The following is an 18113-nucleotide window of genomic DNA, read 5'->3' as shown; positions in this document are numbered from 1 at the left end:
TCATAGGCAGTGCTGTGATGGGGGTGCACCCAGCGTTTTACAAATCACCCTTAAGCCACTCTTAACCAACAGCATTGTTACCCCTTATATTTGCAAAAGCTACCTTTCACAATCTGTTTCCGGGATCTACCAACCAGGTTCCAAGTATTATATCTGCTCCAACACCAGTTCCATCTTGCTTCCTTGTACATTGTGAAAGGATGAGTAGGCATTACACACGTTCAGGCGTGCTGGAGCTGCATCCTGGTGACCAGTCTGTTTTTGGCAGGCCTGACCAGGGCTCACCACAGCCTAATGAAGGTGAATGAGAACCTACCAATCCTCAAGGACCTCACCACATATGACACGTACCCAACTAGAATAAGACAAATGCCAGAGAACAGTAAAAACAGTGCTATGAGGCAGTGGATGACTTGACTCTGGGGATCAAGATAAGCTTATGGAAGAGAAGTTTTGAAAGTTGGGATAGAATTTCAATAGGCAGAGACTGGGAAGAAGGGAGGAGTTTTTCAAATGGAGGCAAATGCTTGAGCAAAGAGGTTAGGACAGAAAAGCACTGTCCAGAGAACATGGAGATATCTATTTGCAATCAGTTAATTACCGGTCGGGCAGAACTCTTAGATATTCTTGGGGAGTTACTCTTAGGTGCTTGGACTAAGTAGGAGAAGTTTGCCCTTGTGGAAATTTAACTTTGGTTAAGATGGAGTGGGCCATTGCACTAAATGGATTTATATTTATTGCCCCTGGTGATTCTGTTCATGTTTTTATATCTGATTAGATGATTTATAATCTCCTTTATATCTAGATCCTTTCTTATTCTATGGTTCTTCCATCTCCTCATTTTCTGCAGCTTCTATGCAACTATTATAAAACAAGGAGGTGATTGGCGGTAATGTTATGTTGGTATTTGAGGGAGCTTCCCTGAGAGTCGTGGGCCTGAGCTTCATTAAAGAACTTCATAAAAATATCTTCTAGGGGAACACCTGGCTGGCTCAGTCAGTAGAGCATGAGACTTTTGGTCTTGATCTCAGGATTGTGAGTTCAAGCCCCATGTTGGGTGTGGAGCCTATTTAAAAAAAGAAAAAAATGTTAAAAAAAAAATCTTCCAATTTTATGTCTTTTTATAATTGAGATTATCTATTGTTTGTAAACAATTTTCTATGATTGAAGTGCATGGCCGGTGAAGCCAAATCATGTTTTAATATATATTTTCAGCTACTAACACATAACAGTGGTCAGTGACATCTCAAATTGGAGTGTTTATGGCTCAGCCTCAGTACATGGTCATCTAGACGATGTTTGAGTATGTATCTACCTCATTCCAGAAATCAGGAACCACATGATGATCTTTATTTATAGATCTATTATATTTATAGACCTTAAATATGCATTTCATGCACTCTCTTAGGCTTAAAATGCCTCAGATGGAGGAGGAAAGATGGGTTCATTATATTAGCTGCTTGAACTGTTACACACTGCCACCTCCACAGATTCTGTACACAAACAGGAGGAAGGTGGGTTCTGTTAGGTTTCAGAACTCCCGTGAGATGGCTACATTCTCTTTTGCCCAGGATCATGTAACCCCCTCTCCTTAATTTTTTCGGTATTTTCTGGCTGACTCTCTCGGGGACTTTATGTTCATATTTCAGTGGGGATTTCCAGACACCTGAAAACTCCAGGTTTGCAAGCCACTTTCTGCAGCTGGCAAGGCTGGTTTTTCTCCATCACTGTCCAGTTTCATGGTGTTTCTGGGAAATTACATTTGCTTTCATATTGTGACCACATTTGTTTGTCTGTTTGTTTTCATGCCACGCCATGACCTTGCTTCATATACAGAGCCACTACAAAGAATGGGATATTCAGTATGTCTTTGGATAGGTCAAGGTATAATGGGAACCAGTTATGCCGGTGGCTGAGTTAATGATTACAGAGAATGTTATGTGCTTTAGATACCAGATGGTTTGGAGGCAAAATTGACATCCTATGAGAAAGATTGAGAAGCCTGACTTAAGCTAACCACACTCTACTGTCACCTATTGGGGCTAATGCTGGGTACCAGGGAGGTAGGTTCATAGTACTGTGATGATACAAAAACGTTACTGGCCAAGTCTGTGTGTGCTTTTCCCAGGAAAGCTTTGCACAGTAAGAGATGCTTCAGCCTGCCCTGAAAGCTGAGAAGGGTTTTGTTGTTGTTGTTTGTTTTTTTCTGCTGGACATGTAAGTGTAAGAGGGCAGTCTAAGAAAAGGAACAGAGGCATGGGGAAGAACTCCGTGTTGAGATTAGGTTGAAGCCAAATGTGCGAAGTTGTGTGTTAATGAGAGATGAAGACAGATGCTGGACCACAAGGGGCCCTGAATGCAAAGAAAATTGGAATTTGTAGTGGGAGATGAGGCGTCATTGTAAGATTTAAAATAGGAAAATGACTTAATACAAGCCTGAACTTTATAAAGTTCATTCTGATAGAGGTCGATTTGGAGGCATTGAGACTATAGGCATGGAGAACAGAAAGGCCAGTGGAAAAGTCTGGGTGAGAGATAGTTGCCAGGAGATAGTTGCTGGGAGAAGTTGCTGCAAGAGGGTACTGAGGATCAGAGAAGGTTAGGGAGGGATTGCGTAGGGTGTTGTGGTCTGAGATGAGCCAAAGAAGAGTTTCCAGGAGGGATTAATCAGCAGCAGATGCTACTCAAATGGAGTAGCATGCCCAGGTAAAAGAGGGCTTAAAGTGACTTTGGATGTAGCCACTAGGCGGTCATGAAGTCCCCTACAAGAACACTGTCAGCAGGACTGGGATACTAGAGTGAGCCGAGTAAGGCACTTGTTTCAGGCATAACATTTAAGAGGCTGCTCAAAAACTCAGCAATCAAGATACATCTTTTAATATAATATTTTGAAAAAAATGACATTAATGCAAAAAAGTCACAGTGAGCAATAGATCAAAATTTAAAATAGAGACAGCATCAGTATTACTGATTTTCCTTTCGCCTTAGGTTCCAGTATGGCTTGGCACGGAGTGTCGTTATGTAAGGGAGATAGTGGGAGGGAGGATGCAGATAGGGGCATATTGAGGAGTGAACTGAAGTTGTGGGAGTTGAAGCACTGAGTGCAGACTCTTCCTTCATAAGGTTCCAGCCTCATGTGAAGGGAAATAAAGTGAAAGGGTGGTTGGCCTTGGGATCTTAGGCTTAAGGACTTTAAAAAAAAAATTTTTTTTTTTTTAAAGATGGGAGAGACTTGAACATGTTTATAGGCTGGAGGTGGAGAGAGGTTGATGAGAGAGCATTTGTAGAGGCTCACAGAGACAGATGGCATAGGGGGTATGGGGTGGATGGCCCTGGCAAGGTGAAGGGCAGCAGGTGCTGGCCCCGCAGTGGGAAGGTGGAAGGTTGTGGGAACTTACTCCTGATAAATGGCAGGGTCAACTGTTGAGGAATAGCACCAGTAGGTGGTGAAAGTCAGAGCTGTCAGGCTGCTGTGGAGAAGGAGCTGACCAAGGTCCCCGTGAAAGCAATTGCTGAGTAACAGAAGGGGCCAGGTCAGGTTGAAAGCCACAAGGGTTTGGTGTGATCTTTCCCTCTCTCCTTGGCATGATATGCTACTTTAAATGTATGGGTGGAGGAGGCTCACATGGGATGCTGGGGTGGCCAACCATCCTGGTTTGCCCAGGATTGAGGGGTTTCCTGATGACACAGGACTTTTAGTGCTAAAATTGGAAAGTTCTGGCAAATCAGGAGCCAAAGAGCTGGTGGTCAGGAGGCAAAAGGGCAAGATAATTGCAGATGCTGGTCAGAGAATGTTCTCATGTGCTCTAGGTCCAGTCCAGGGAGAAAAGGAAGTGAGGCCATTACCTGGTAGCAACTTGTGAAGACTCCATTTATTCACTGATTATTCAACAAATACTAATTGAGTGCCTACTATGAGTCAGGCACTGGGGTCCTTGCCCAGGATTTAATCACAAAGAAGATATAAATGTCCTCATAGATTATCCTTCTGTGGTGGCTAAGTTCAGTTGGTGCTCAGGACTCATTCCCATCTCTGTCTAGAGGATGGAACATTACACACTGCATTTCCTAGACTCCCTTACAATTGGGATGTCAACTAAGTTCTGCCAACTAGGTGCCTTCAGGCAAGACTTGTAAACAGAAGCGAGGTAGCCAATAGCTAGGCTGCTTTTCTTAGTTTCTCTGTTGGCAGGCACTGTGGGGGTGAGGGAGGGATTTGCGCAGCAGCAGTTGCGGTGTCTGGTCACCAGCTTTAGAGGTCTTGGAGGCAGGTGGGGTGGTCGGCTGCTTTCTGGTATCTGGGTCGCTCCCATGCAGGTGAGCCCAGCACTCCCAGTGACGGCCTCCTGATTCCCCACTGCCCTGGCTGAAACAAGGTCTTTCTGCATGCTATAGGAAGCTCAGGCAAGAGCCCTTTCCTCCAACCCTTGCAACAGTTGTGTAAGCACCTGTATTACATGTATTTCTGCTGAAAATACCTGGAGTGATTTTTGTTTCTAGAACCTGATACTCTCCCTTTTATTAGTCAGTGCTGTGGATTTTAACTCTGGTGACATCAGTTTTGTTTAGTATTTTAAATGGCAACCGTCCCATGACTTCCACGCGAGAAGTGAAACTGGAACCGGTCTTAGTTGCTTCGGTTGTGAAGACTGGGGACAGTTTGAAGCACTGTGGAGATTTTGTGTAGGTGTGGAAAAGAAGAATTAAACTAGAATTTGCCAGTAAGGGGAGGAAAGAAAAGGGGGATTTCTAACAGATTTTAGAAAATATACCCAGATGCCAGTTTTGTCTGGCGAGAGAAGGTGAACTACTTAAAACAGTAGAAGGAAACCAAACTGACAGAATATTAACTGATCAGGAGGACTGGGCATTTGAAAGCAAGAAAGAAAAAGAGTTGGGCTTGAATCGCCCCTTTGTCCCTCAGCACCTGCCAGTGACTTCTAAGAAGGTGAGTGGAGTGCTGAGCTAGGCAGCTCAGGCAGTGGTATTGGGGAGGGGGGTGCAGCTGGCAAGCAGTGAGCACTGTCCTTTCATAGAACTCTAAATAACTCATTCTACCTACCACCTCCTCCCAACCCCCGCCCCCCCATCTTTGAACAGTGCTGACTAAAATCTGACCTGTTCTTTTGGAGGATAACTTTGGGATGCCTCTAGGATTTCTTGTTCTAATGTTTATCTGTATATGCACCAAGGAAACTCTAAAAGCATTCTGAATGCTGGAAGTTGGTTTCTGTACAGCATGCTCTGCTTCTCCCCCTCCTTCCCTATACCTTTATCTTCTTTATATAGTACTTGTTAACTGAACTGATAAAGGCTGGGTGTGGAAGAGAAAAAACTATTTTTTACTTTGAAAATGTATAGGGTTTCCCCTTGGCTCATCAGAGTTTTCTAATTTTACTGTACTGTAGTCAGAGAATGTGGTATGAGGCACATTTATTTTGATATCTGTAAACCTGTTTCTCTGCTTATAAAGTAAAATGTTACAAATTTTGTCATTTCCCCTGTACATTTTTAGCTAGTCACATTCCATTAATCCTGTAATGGAAACTACTTTTTTGAATTCAGTGTTTATTATTACTATGTGTGTTTTAATATTTTCACTACACACACAGATATACACACACATTGCTAAACAATGTATGATATTATTTTTAACATTTAGGATCTTAATGTGAATTAATCATATGGCATGTATGCTTTAGCAACTTACTTTTTGCTTCAGCAAAAATATTTGTTTTGTTGTTTTGTGTCTTGTTTGTGAGATTCATGTAGTTCTGGTTCATTCCTTTTCAGGGCTGTATAGTGTGTATACCTGTCTGAGAGTTTTTAAGGGTTATTTATTTAGAAATGAAAATTTCATGTCATAGAGTAATATATGGTTTTTTTATCTTTACCAAATACTGCCAAATTGTTCTTCAAAGTGGCTTTACTAATTTATGGTTCCTTTAGTAATGATGGGGATTTTATATTTCTCTGACACTTGGTAACAGATACTAGCATTTAACTGAAGTGAAGTAATATCTCATTGTAGTTTCGATTTGCATTTTGCTGACCACTGTTATGGCTCAAGTATCTTTTCATATGGTTAGTGGCTATTTGATTTTTTTTTTTTTTTCTGGGAAGTGCCTGTTGCCTATTTTCCCCTTGGGTTGCTTGTCTTATACTTACTGATTTGCAGAAATCCTTCCTTCCTTCCTTCCTTCCTTTTTTCCTCCCCTCCCTTTCTTCCCTCCCTCTTTCTTTCTCAAAAATTTTAAGTAGTCTCTACACCCATTGTGGGGCTCGAACCAACAACCCTGAGATCAAGAGCCACATGCTCTCCTGACTGAGGCAGCCAGGCGCCCCTGAAGAAATGCTGTCTATATTCTGGATACTAATTCTTTGTTAATTAAATATGATGCATTTGTCTTCTCCATCTGTATTTAATCATTTTCATTTTTATTTATTTTTAATCTTTTTCATTTTTAAAAATGTGTGCTTTTTATGTCTATAAAATCCTTTTATAATCGGAGGTTATAGATTTTCATTTAGAATGATAAAACCAGGACTTTAGTCCATGTGGAATTGATTTGTAAATCATAGGAGGATAGGATCTCAGTCTCTCCCTGTGTGTATTGGATAACCAGCTGACCCAGCACTATTTCTGGACACGAATGTCCTTTCTCTGTTGATTTGCAGGACCACCTCGGTCATCTGGGTGTGGATTGATTTCTGAGTTCTCACCTGCGTATTGGTTGCTTTATTATATATCCTCTGTACCTATTACATTTGTATAAAACCCTGATATCTGGGAAGGCAAGGTTGTTCTTGGAACTTATACTGGCTATTTTTAGACGTTCTCCTCCTTAACATACGTTTAAAATCAGCTTGCCACAGTCCATGGCAATTTAAAAAAATTTTTTTATTAGACATATATGAATTTATAAATTCATTTGTGGGTCTTTGATGGCCAGTTGTTTTTAAGATTATCTAGAGCGGAGTTTCTCAATCTTGGCACTGTTGGTGTTTATGGTTGGGTAATTCCTCATTGTGGGGAATGTACATTGGGAGAGGTTAGGCAGCATCCCTGGCCTCTGTTCTCTGGAGCCAGTAGCACCACCCTGATTAAAAACGTCTCAAGATATTGTCAAATGTCCCCTGAGGGACAAAGTTGCCACTGATTCATTGATTTGGCCTATTATATTACAGAAAATTTCCTCATTTTGGGGGAATTATTTTCATACTTATTTGAATTCTTTCAGATATAGGTTCCTCAGATGTGAATTTTATTTGTGTTGTCTACTGTCATGGTGATTTTTATTTTTGTACATGGTAATTTTAAATCATGAACTTGCCTCCAGCAGAATGGATGTCTCACATGCCCTGGGTGGTGAAGGTAGCTTTCTGGGGTGGTTTTGAATTTGCCTCGGAAGATCTAATAGACTTCCTTAGTCTGAGAGCAATTTTTATGTTAATTTCTTGCTTTGGGCTTAAAAGAAACCCCAACAAAGTAGTGATTATTTGAACTCTAGCCTTACTTCTTCCTTCTATGCTCCCCTTTCTCAAGTGCCTGTCACCTTTAGCTACACTAAACTGCCTTAACATCACCCTAACATACACACTGGCATTTTGCTGCATGTTGGCTTGACTCAGCATGGGATCTGTAGTTTTCCTTTTGATATTTTTTCTGAATATGCCAGATGCTACCACTGAGTAATTTGGATTTTGCTGCCAAACTATACCTCCATTAGTACAGAGGAAAGACAGCATGCCAGTCTGCTTGCCGAGCGTGCGTGACTGGTAGAAAACAGTCCTGGTGTCATGGTTGGAGGGAACAAACTGAGCAGGTAATATTTTTAAAAATGATTATCTAATTTTGTTAACTCTTGACAGCATTATTACATCATAATAACTATGAACTCCAAAAGTTGACTACTATTTTTAAAAATGGAATTGTACATTTGATTTCTAGAGTTCTCTTTGGCTTTTTTTTTTCAGATATGTCTGATGAATTTGGATAACATCTCATTTATTTCTCTTGTGTTTAATGACCTCATCCTTATTTTATGCCATCTAGCGTGTATGAATATTTTATAGGTTCCCTTATAACAACTACTAACAAAATTATGAGTTTCAGTCAATAGAAAAAGAAGTACTTGACTCCCTTTCATGGAAGCTAGAAGTTAGGTTAAAGTATTGTTAGCCCCTGAATAAAGTATAGACTTAGGGTCTCTGAAACACATAAAATTGTTATTAAGCTTTCAGATTACAAAAAGTAAAGTAGGGGTGCCTGGATAGTTCAGTTGGTTAAGCATCTGACTCTTGATTTCAGCTCAGGTGATGATTCCAGGGTTGTGGGATCAAGCCCGGTGTCAGGCTCTACATTGAGCATGGAGCCTGTTCTGGGTGCTTTCTCCCTCCTTCTGCACCTCTCCCTGTCTCCTTCTCTCTCTAAAAAAAAAAAAAGTCTGAGTGCCAGTTTTTCCACTTTCATCGAGCAATCATTTAGTAAATTTTATTTCCCCAGTCCTTCACAGTGGCTACATTTAAGTGAAGTTTGGGTGAACGTGCATGAGATTGGCATAGACGCATGAATACCTATTAGCAAGCATACATTAAGTAAAATGTCTATTTTTATTAAGAACTCTCCCAGTTAGCCTGGTTGTGGGAAGGCCAGTGTGAAGTATATAAATGAATGATCTACTCTAAAACAAAATATTTTAGATTTTTGAAAAATAAAACAAAAATTAAAGTAAATTTGATTTTGTTACTTTCCTACACTGAAGAACTTACTAATATTTTTGTTGATGGGGAACTCTGGATCTCTAGGGAAATTATACTTACTCTAAGAATCTATTTTGTCTTTGACAGTAAGAACAAAAAAATGTCCCATATGCCTTTTTTTTTTTTTTGGCTGTGACTGCCAGGAAACTCGGGGACAAATTCACAGTCCACTAAAATCTGTTTAGGCTTTTCTGGTCTGCATATTTGCTTTGTATTCTCTATCCTTCCAGCCCATTTTAATTTTCCTTTTCTTTTTCATTTTAACTTTATAACCTAATATTTTTTAAGCGAATTCCCCCACCCCTTATTCTCCTATAAAATATTTCTTGTACTTAGTGTTGTTATTATAAGATACCTTAAATCAATTATGGGCTGAAATTGTACATAAATAAAATATCTTCAGTGCTCTTTTCACTAAATACAGCTCGAAAAATAATACAAAAATATACATGGGGCACATGAGTGGCTCATTCCGTTGAGCACCCATTCTTGACTTTAGCTCAGGTCATGGTCCCAGGGCTGTGGGTTTGAGCTTCGTGCGGAGCTGTGTGCGGAGCGTGGAGCCTGCTTAAGACTCTCTCTCTCTCTCTCTCTCTCTCTCTCTCTCGCTCTTTCTCCCTCCTGTCTCCCACTCCCCTCTCTCCCACTTGCACTGTCTCTCTCCAAAAGAAAAAAGAAAGAAAAAAAAACCTATAAATATACTTGTACACAAATACATAGTAATAGTTAACAACTTAGTGAGATTATATGTTTTTTAATGTTCTCTGATAAAAATAGACAGAAAATTATGTGTTTTAATGTTCTCTGATAGAAATAGATACTTTTTCAGAACGCAAGAGTTTATTTAACATAAAATATAGCTATGACACTTTAGAATAGAATAGACAGTGACTGCCATATGCACCTTAAATTTTGAAAGAGAATAGATTGAATTTCAATGGAAAAAAATTAAGAGGTCATCCATCCATGGCATGACCTCCCATTTCTCCTACCCAAGTCCAGCCCTGGGACCAAGTTCTTTCTCCAGATTTTCTGTTCTACTTCTTTCCTTCCACTGATACCATCAGGAACTCTGGTGATAGTTGCTGACATGAAGCAATGTGTTGAGTAAGGGGCCTCTGGCACTTCCATGGGCTCAGGGCCTGAAGCAGTGATTCAAACTAGGCAAGGCCTTTGTTCAGATAAAGTGGCAGGTCCTATGAGCATTCATGATGAAGTTGTGAAAATGACCTGAGACTTTGAGAGGATGACAGGGAAGGTTTCTGCTTGTAGGTATAAATGAGGGACTTTATAGAAGGAGACAACTGGAGAAAATGGGTGGAGTAGTTCTGACACCCTGCAGAAGGTCTCTTGTCAAGACCTGCTTTTGTTTAAACCTATCTGGTTAGGGTCACCGAAAGTGGGAGTTAACCCTGTGACACCAGTTTTTCTAGTTGAGTTAGCTGCTTGTCATTGGGCTTTTTCTTCTTCCTCCCACCAAGGTTATTCACATGCCATTTCATCATTTATGATTTTCTTCTTACCATATTTTACATTCTTATAAATTCTGATAAAGCCTGTGGAATTTTTGGGAAATAATTTGTTTCTGGTTTCATTTCCTTTAAAATGTAGGTTATCTTCTTTGTCTGTCTGGGTTTTTCAATCAGTTGCTCTGTCTACCGAGGATAGCTTCTTATAGGCTTAACAATAGAAGTTTAATCTACTAGGTTAGAGAGACCAAGAAAGGAGGAACCTATACTGTGAATGTTAGGCATAAGTTACTTTGATAAGAGGATTTAAAAAAATTCCCTTTTAACCACAGAACTCCTCCATTGGAAAGGGGATTTTGAAAGAAATGAAGAAAACTATCAGAAATGAAGTCAGCAGCCTCATGGTCTTTTGTTGACCGGAGTGGAGTTTTATTATTGCATTTCCTTGGAATGACACTGCACAGGATGTCTGCTGAAGTCATCTACAAGGTTGAAGAGGCCCTTGATGAAGACGAGAAGGAAATGATTCTTTTTTTGTGCCGGGACATTGCTGCAGATATTGTTCCCCTTAACGTCAGACAGCTTCTGGATATTTTAAATGAGAGAGGAAAGCTGTCTGGCATGGGCTTGGCTGAGCTACTCTACAGAGTGAGGCGGTTTGACTTGCTCAAGCGGATCTTGAAGATGGACAGAAGGACAGTGGAGGCGCACCTGCTCAGGCACCCTCAGCTTTTTTCAGGCTATAGGTAATTCATCATCCTTTCCCAAGCCTGGACCTGGTGGGAGGGAGTGAGGTGGTCTGGACTTATGAACAATAGACATGAAAACAGTAAAAAAAGCAAACACATTATTTCCTGTGCCCACAGATTCGACTGCCTTATGATGTTACTTCATTCCTTTGAAGTCTTTGAATTCTTAGAAAATGTTCACTTAATGTAACTGGGTAGAAGATCATAAAGCAAGTGGAAGGGCTGGGTAGTGTGTGTTTGCCTGATGGATAGAACAACTAAGAACTAGTAATTCTTGCCGTCCTCTGTCTGTGGGATCTGTAGCGGTCTGTGATGTCAGACTGGCAAATTCCGGTACTGAGAAAGGAAATAACAAGTCTGACAGTGATTTTCCTGCCTTTGTAGAACTCTGTGATCCCTCCTGAGTCCCCATTGGTCTTTCCCCTTCTGAGGAGCTTAGTGAGGTGGACTCCCTTTCTGTGAATTTCTTTGGGGTCTTTGCCCACAAAGGCTCAGTCGGGCAGGGGTGCTGAGCAAACATCTCATCAGTTAAATAACTGTAGACCTCCTCCAGTTCAGAGAGGGATGGTCCTTGGAGTTCCCTTTAGTTGAAACCATCTGAGTTATTCTTTCCTCTTGTTAACAAACTACTCTCTTAGAGGCTGAGAGCAGCACAGAAGCCATAAGAAAGCCTGCATTTCTGGAGAAAGGAAGATAACTTGTGACCTTAAATAAATGGTTCCTTTTTATTCAGACCACCAGCCTTTAGTTATATCAATGGTGTGTATTTGGAGAAGATGTGTGTTATTGATAACTGTTTTAAAGAGAGTTGAAAGCAGCACGGCCCTTGCAAAGTGTCAGAGGCCTGGTCTGGAGGCCTGTTTCAAGTTCCAGCAATACCAATTATAGGCCATATAGGCTGAGCCAGCCACTAACACCGGGTGGAACTTTGTTTTCCTACTTGTAAAGCTAAAAATAATAATACCTGATTTCACAAGATTGTTGGTGAAGATCAATTGTGATAATTTAGTATGTGAAGTACTTTTAAAACTGTGAATCCCTCTATAAATGCAAGAGTTTATTATTATTGGGGCACCTGAGTGGCTCAGTTGGTTAAGCATCCAACTCTTAGTCTTAGCTCAGGTCTTGATCTCAGGGTTGTAAGTTCAAGTCCCGTGATGGCTACTTAAAAACAAAGACAAAAACAAAAAAGTGAGAGAGTTTATTTTATTGTTCATCTTCTACCCCTTCAACCATCGTAACGTCAATATGTTCTTAAAACTTTTCAGAGGCGCTGGGTTTCAGTGAATAAGTTAGGGCACTCTTCATTTCCTGTCTCCTTGCTAATGTGAGTCTAGGCAGTTCCCTAGGGTCTCTGGGTAGTGGAAGGGAATGCTAGGTTTACTGATTTATCTTATCAGTGGACTCTTTTGGGTAAGAGTGGGCATCAATATATGCCAGGTATGTAGTAAGCATTAGAGTAAAATGAACAAAGCATCTTCTGTCCTTAAGAATCTGAGAGCCTAATTGGGAAAACAGCTCTCTAAAGAAGTGATGACAATGTCAAGGCAATAATGCCAACCACAGGATGTCCTCAGAGCCCAGAAAAAATGTGATGGTGGGTCTAAATGGAGCAGAGGTGACTGAGTCAGGCGACGCTTTGTAGACAAAAACATCTATGGTCATAATCCCCAGGATCTAGATGCCTTTTACCCTTTGAGGTCAGGAGTGAGCCAGGATATCCCAGGTATAAGCTTGCTTTAGAAGCTTGTGACTCAGATCACGGTTCCTGGATCTGCAGCATCCTCATCCCCTGGGGCTTGTAAGATGGAGAAGACAAGACTGCTTCAAGTTCTCTTTCTGTCTTTCATCTTAGTCATATATGTTCTTTGCTTATTTCATCATAACATCTGGGGGTGCTAGGGGATTCTTCAGGGAAGTTTTTATTCTCTGAGTTGTTTATAGAACAGTTAGTTGGAAAGAGAGGTACTATCTCTTATTGAAAGTAGGGGGAAGGATGCATTTCCTTTTTGAGTTCCCTTAAGATCTCTTCCTGGTGTGGTCTGGGCTTTCTGTTTTATGAAGGTGCATATTCAAACGGGGTCCTGAATTAGTCTTTTAAGCAATTTGCATTGTAGAAGCATAGGTCTTTGATGTTTTCACTAGGATTGGTATCTGAATTTACTAAAAAAAACAACTTGTCTGGTTTGCAGGGTGCTAATGACAGAGATTGGTGAGGATTTGGAAAAATCTGATGTGTCCTCATTACTTTTCCTCATGAGGGATTATATAGGCCAAAGCAGGGTACCCAGGGATAAGGTGAGTATTCTTTTTCCTGGTTCATGTTCCCAAAGGCCTATCAGAAGGAGAAGGGTGTGGGGCGCCTGGGTGGCTCAGTCGGTTAAGCCTCCGGCTTCGGCTCAGGTCAGATCTCATGTTCGTGGGTTCGAGCCCCGCGTCAGGCTCTGTGCTGACTGCTAGCTCAGAGCCTGGAGCCTGCTTCCGGTTCTGTGTCTCCCTCTCTCTCTGACCCTCCCCCTCTCATACTCTGTCTCTCTCTGCATCAAAAATAAATAAAACATTAAAAAAAATTTTAGAAGGAGAAGGGTGCTCTATAGTATGTGGAGAGAGGGAAGTAGGCACTTGAATAGGGAGACCCAAGGTGGGAGTGAAAGTAGGAAATGAGAAAAGTATATCTTTTTACCTCAAACTCACTCTCATCTTGCTCTCCCATGGCCATCTATTTCCTCTCAACTAGCTTGAGGTCAGTGTGAGGTCATTAGGCTGAACGCGGAGGTAGGGAGGGAGAAGGTACTTATGACTCAGGTATCCAGGGAATGACAAAAGTAGAGATTTGGGATTGGAAAGTAGGTAGGAATCAAGATCTCAGGGATGTTGCAATTCTGGAAAACCTTTAAATTGTCTGTCCCATGTGGTACTGCTGAACTAAGGACAAGCCAGGAAAACCTCAGGTCTCTAGAATATGAAAATATGTTCTTAAAGGACCTGTCTTTGAGGACTCTGGTAAATCATTGCTTGAAAATTTCCTCATGTTCCATAATAATTGTAGTTTTGTTTCTGAAATCTACGAATATAGGGTGACTATATGTCCCCACCATCAAATGCATCAAATGGGAAGGAAAATGAAAACATAGAACTTCTTTTGGTGTCCTTGAGTCAACTTATCTGCCAATCACTTATATTAATTTCATGATGATGATTATTAAAAAAATAAATACAGCACCTCAGTAACTAAATACTAAGCAGAGGGGAAATAAAATCCAAAGCACTGCTTATTTATGAAATATAGTTCTTTCATAATCTCTGTGGCCTAAGTAAGTAGCAGTATACCCTAACTTTTTAATTTTGCCTTCTCATACTCCCAGAGTCAGCATTGATTAAAATATTTTAGGAACTTCTCCGGTGCCTGGGTGGCTCAGTCGGTTAAGTGTCTGACTTTGGCTTAGGTCATATCTCATGGTTTTGGATTGGAGCCTCACATTGGACTCTGTGCTGACAGCTCAGAGCCTGGAGCCTGCTTCAGATTCTGTGTCTCCCTCTCTTTCTGCTCCTCTCTCACTAGCACTCTCTCTCTGTCTCTAAAAAAATAAATAATCATTAAAAAAATTTTAAATATGTTAGGAACTTCAAAACTGCCTCACAGGGATTTTTCTAGTAGAAGCTTTCTCCTAGCTATCTTCTCTTTTTCCTTTTTAGGAACGCCCTTAGAGTTTTTCAGTCTAGAGTAGGCTTTTGGAACAGAATGAACTCAGGTGGATTTTATTTTTAGGCTGGCTCTCTCCAGTACTTTGTTGTTGTTGTTGTTAAGTAGGCTCCGTGCCCAATGTGGGGGTTGGTCTCATGACCTTGAGATCAAGAGTTGTATGCTCTACTGACTGAGCCAGCCAGGTGCCCCATCTCTCAGTACTTCTTGATGACATAAACTGACTCGTGTCTCCAGCTTAGGTACAAGTTGTCCACCAAAAGACTTACCACCACCTCTTTCCCAGTAAAATCCAGGAGTATAATTTGCTTCTGGCCCTGGAGGGACTATGAAACAGAGAAGTCTGGTTTAAGATCACTGAAGATCATGGAATGGGTTCCTCTTTTCACATTTGCTTGCTGTTACAAATCACACAGCTTGAGGTTTGCCTTTGGGGCTTAACAGTCTACCTTACTAACATTTGTTTCTTCTTGGTGGCTCTCTTAGAGTTTCCTGGATCTTGTGATTGAATTGGAGAAACTAAATCTGATTGCTCCAGATCAATTGGATTTATTAGAAAAATGCTTAAAGAACATCCACAGAATAGACCTGAAGAGAAAAGTCCAGAAATACAAGCAGTCTGGTAAGTAGAATTTTGGCCTCTCAGTGGCCTAAGGAAAGTACCCTGGGCATACTTGGTTTGATTGATAAAGATTCATTTGTTGGATGGGTGGAGGGAACAGAACCTGAGTGTCCACAGCCCCCACTAGCCTATGGCTAGAGATCACATACCCTTCTATCTTTCATGTCTCAGATCTGTTGACTTTATCACTCCACACCCATAATCAGAGAGTCTCAGACCTCTGCAAAATGCTGCTAGAAGTTCTTAATATCTTGGCCTTCATGAAATAGTCTGCATCTTCATTTTATGCACAGGCTGGAAGCATGAGGGACCCTCAAGGGGACACTTTTGAAGATATGCTAGGCCTTGCTGCACTGCCCCAATGTTTGGCCTGACCACCATCCTATTCTGGGTCTCATCCTGTTACTGGGATCCCATAGCTGTCCTGCATGTGTCCTGAGTTTCACAAAACCCCAATGGAAAAGGGCACCTTTGCTCCCTCCATAAAGGTGACCAGACTCACATTGGCCTTCTTTCTCATGCCCCCTTTCCCACCCTGCCCCCCTGTCTTTTAGACTCAGGCTCAGCATGGGCTCTGTTGCTCTGTTAGCAGTCCACTGCCACCATAGGGTCACAGCCTAAAGGGCATAGCTGAAACCCAGTGATCTACAGATACCCCCTACCCCATGACCAATGGGTGTAACATTTTTAGTCCGTTCTTAATGATAATGGGAGGTATTTTGAATTTAGTAAGGTGGTTAGATAGTTTAGGATATTTTGAAAGATGATGCTTGACCCTGAACTGAACCATTGTTGAATATTCATTTGATAGTAACTTATAAATCTTAATACCTTTCTCTTGCTTATAGCTCAAGGAGCTGAAACAAGTTATATAAGTGCCCTCCAGGCGTCTCTCCCAAATTTGAGTCTTAAGGACCCTTCATGTAACTTAAGGGTGAGTTTGGAGCAAATGTATGGAATTCTAGCATGAAGCAGTTTCAGAACTCTGATAAAAATACACATATTTTCAGAGCATGGGTGTCATTTAATATCTGAAAAATATGTGATAGTAATGTGCATTTGTTTTTGAAATATGTATAACTTCTTATGATTACAAAGTTGGCATGTGTTCATTGAGATAATTTAGAAAATATAGAGAAATATAAAAGAAGAACTATAAATCACTTCTATCCTACTATCTAAAGATATGTTGGCAAATTTCCTTCTAGTCTTTTCTATGCATGTTTGTGTATCTGCATACCCAACTGAGCATTTTTTTCATAGTTTATTTGTTCTTTAGAAAATTTCACTTTTCTGTTTTGAGAGAGAGAAAGAGTGCATGTACATGGGGGAGGAGCAGAGAGAGAGAGAGGGAGACAGAAAATCCCAAGCAGGCTCCATGCTGTCACTGCAGAACTGGCTGTGGGACTTGATACCACGAACTTTGAGATCATGACCTGAGCTGAAATCAGGAGTTGGACACTTCACTGACTGAGCCACCCTGGTGCCCCTAGAAAATTTAGCTTTTTCAATATAAATAGATAGGGCATCCTTATGGACAAAAATTTCAAAATGTACTAAAATATTTTTTTAAAGTATGTTTTCTCTTACCCCAGTTACTTTCCCCAGAGGGAGCTGTTGTTAGCCATTTTCTTCTATAAACATTCAGAGACAGTTTATATACATACCGTATTTCATTTTTGTTTTTTTTCTTTCTGTGCAAATGGTAGAACACTATGCTCCTTGTCCTGAGCTGAGAATTCTTGGAAATTTTCCATACGAATCATATGGGACAACCCCTATTTTGTCATTGCTTTTATTTTTTTATTTAAAAAAAGTTTTTTTTTTTTTTAACATTTATTCATTTTTGAGAGACAAAGAGAGAGAGTGGAGGAGGGGCAGAGAGAGAGAGACACACACACAGAATCCGAAGCAGGCTCCAGGCTCTGAGCCCGATGTGGGGCTCAAATCCAGGAGTGTTGAGATCATGACCTGAGCTGAAGTCAGATGCTTACCCGACTGAGCCACCCAAGCACCCCTTGTCAATGCTTTTAATGGGTGCATAGGGTTCTACTTTTTGGGTATATCACAATGTGTATAGCCCTTTCTTGTATGTATTTAGATTGTTTCCAGTCTTTTGTTTTAATACAATGATTCAAAATAAATATACTTGTATTTATCTCTCTGTGCATTTGCTTGTTATTGGGCTTATTTTATGATTTCAACAGAAGTATTTTTATTACTTAGTGATATCATTGAGTAATTGAGTTGTGAACCTAAATATCACATAGTCACTTCTGGTTGTTGTGTTAGGTATTACAAGAATTCTTCTTGGTTAATTTTTTATCTTGAAGAGTTAATTCTAGTATAATATCCTCACCCCCATATAAAGATATGTGGAATTTGTAGTCAGGCCTCAGGCCACAGTGCAATTTCATAGTTAAATTATACACACTTTCATAAAAGTGTCTGAAGAAAACATTAACTACCCCTGTAATATAGTTTCATGAAGAATGTGAGCTGTGAGAGATACCCCTGAGCAATGGAATTTCAGAGCTAAAATGGATATTTTGTTCAACCCCCTCATTGAACAAATAAGGAAATTTAGGCCTAAAGTGCATTCAGTGATTGCCCACCTCTACCTACCACCAGAACTGGGCTCAGTCCATGCTCCTTCCTCTATGCCATGGCATATTTGATAAAAATTTAATACCGGTTATGACATAGCTGAGACATATCTGTCATTTTTTTTCAAGAATCAAATATACTTTCGTCTTTCTGAATTTCTACAATACCAAATCATGAAACCAAATTGATTTAGGATTCAG

The 18113-nt window shown here is 40.5% G+C and overlaps 1 protein-coding gene across 13 annotated transcripts in view; it reads left to right on the top strand.

Moving 5' to 3' along the window:
- CFLAR (CASP8 and FADD like apoptosis regulator) overlaps positions 1-18113 on the top strand; it is a 53525-nt gene that overhangs the window by 4425 nt on the left and 30987 nt on the right. For 7 of the 13 annotated variants that reach the window (XR_003906531.1, XR_003906532.1, XR_003906530.1 and 4 more), the window contains exons 2-5: positions 10565-10978; positions 13174-13279; positions 15171-15306; positions 16155-16240. Coding sequence is in view for 7 of the 13 variants with exons in the window: in XM_029934094.1 (XP_029789954.1) it covers positions 10617-10978; positions 13174-13279; positions 15171-15306; positions 16155-16240 (690 nt within the window). In the remaining 6 variants the exon portion in view is untranslated. Of the gene's footprint in view, positions 1-4229; positions 4949-6332; positions 7827-10564; positions 10979-13173; positions 13280-15170; positions 15307-16154; positions 16241-18113 lie in introns of those variants that run through there. The other 6 variants (XM_029934091.1, XM_029934089.1, XM_029934090.1 and 3 more) reach the window with 6 other exon arrangements.

Source organism: Suricata suricatta, chromosome 3 (genome assembly GCF_006229205.1).
Source record: "Suricata suricatta isolate VVHF042 chromosome 3, meerkat_22Aug2017_6uvM2_HiC, whole genome shotgun sequence".
Classification (NCBI taxonomy): domain Eukaryota; kingdom Metazoa; phylum Chordata; class Mammalia; order Carnivora; family Herpestidae; genus Suricata; species Suricata suricatta.
The sequence above is the reverse complement of the archived record's forward strand: the minus strand, read 5'-3'. Positions and strand labels throughout refer to the sequence as shown.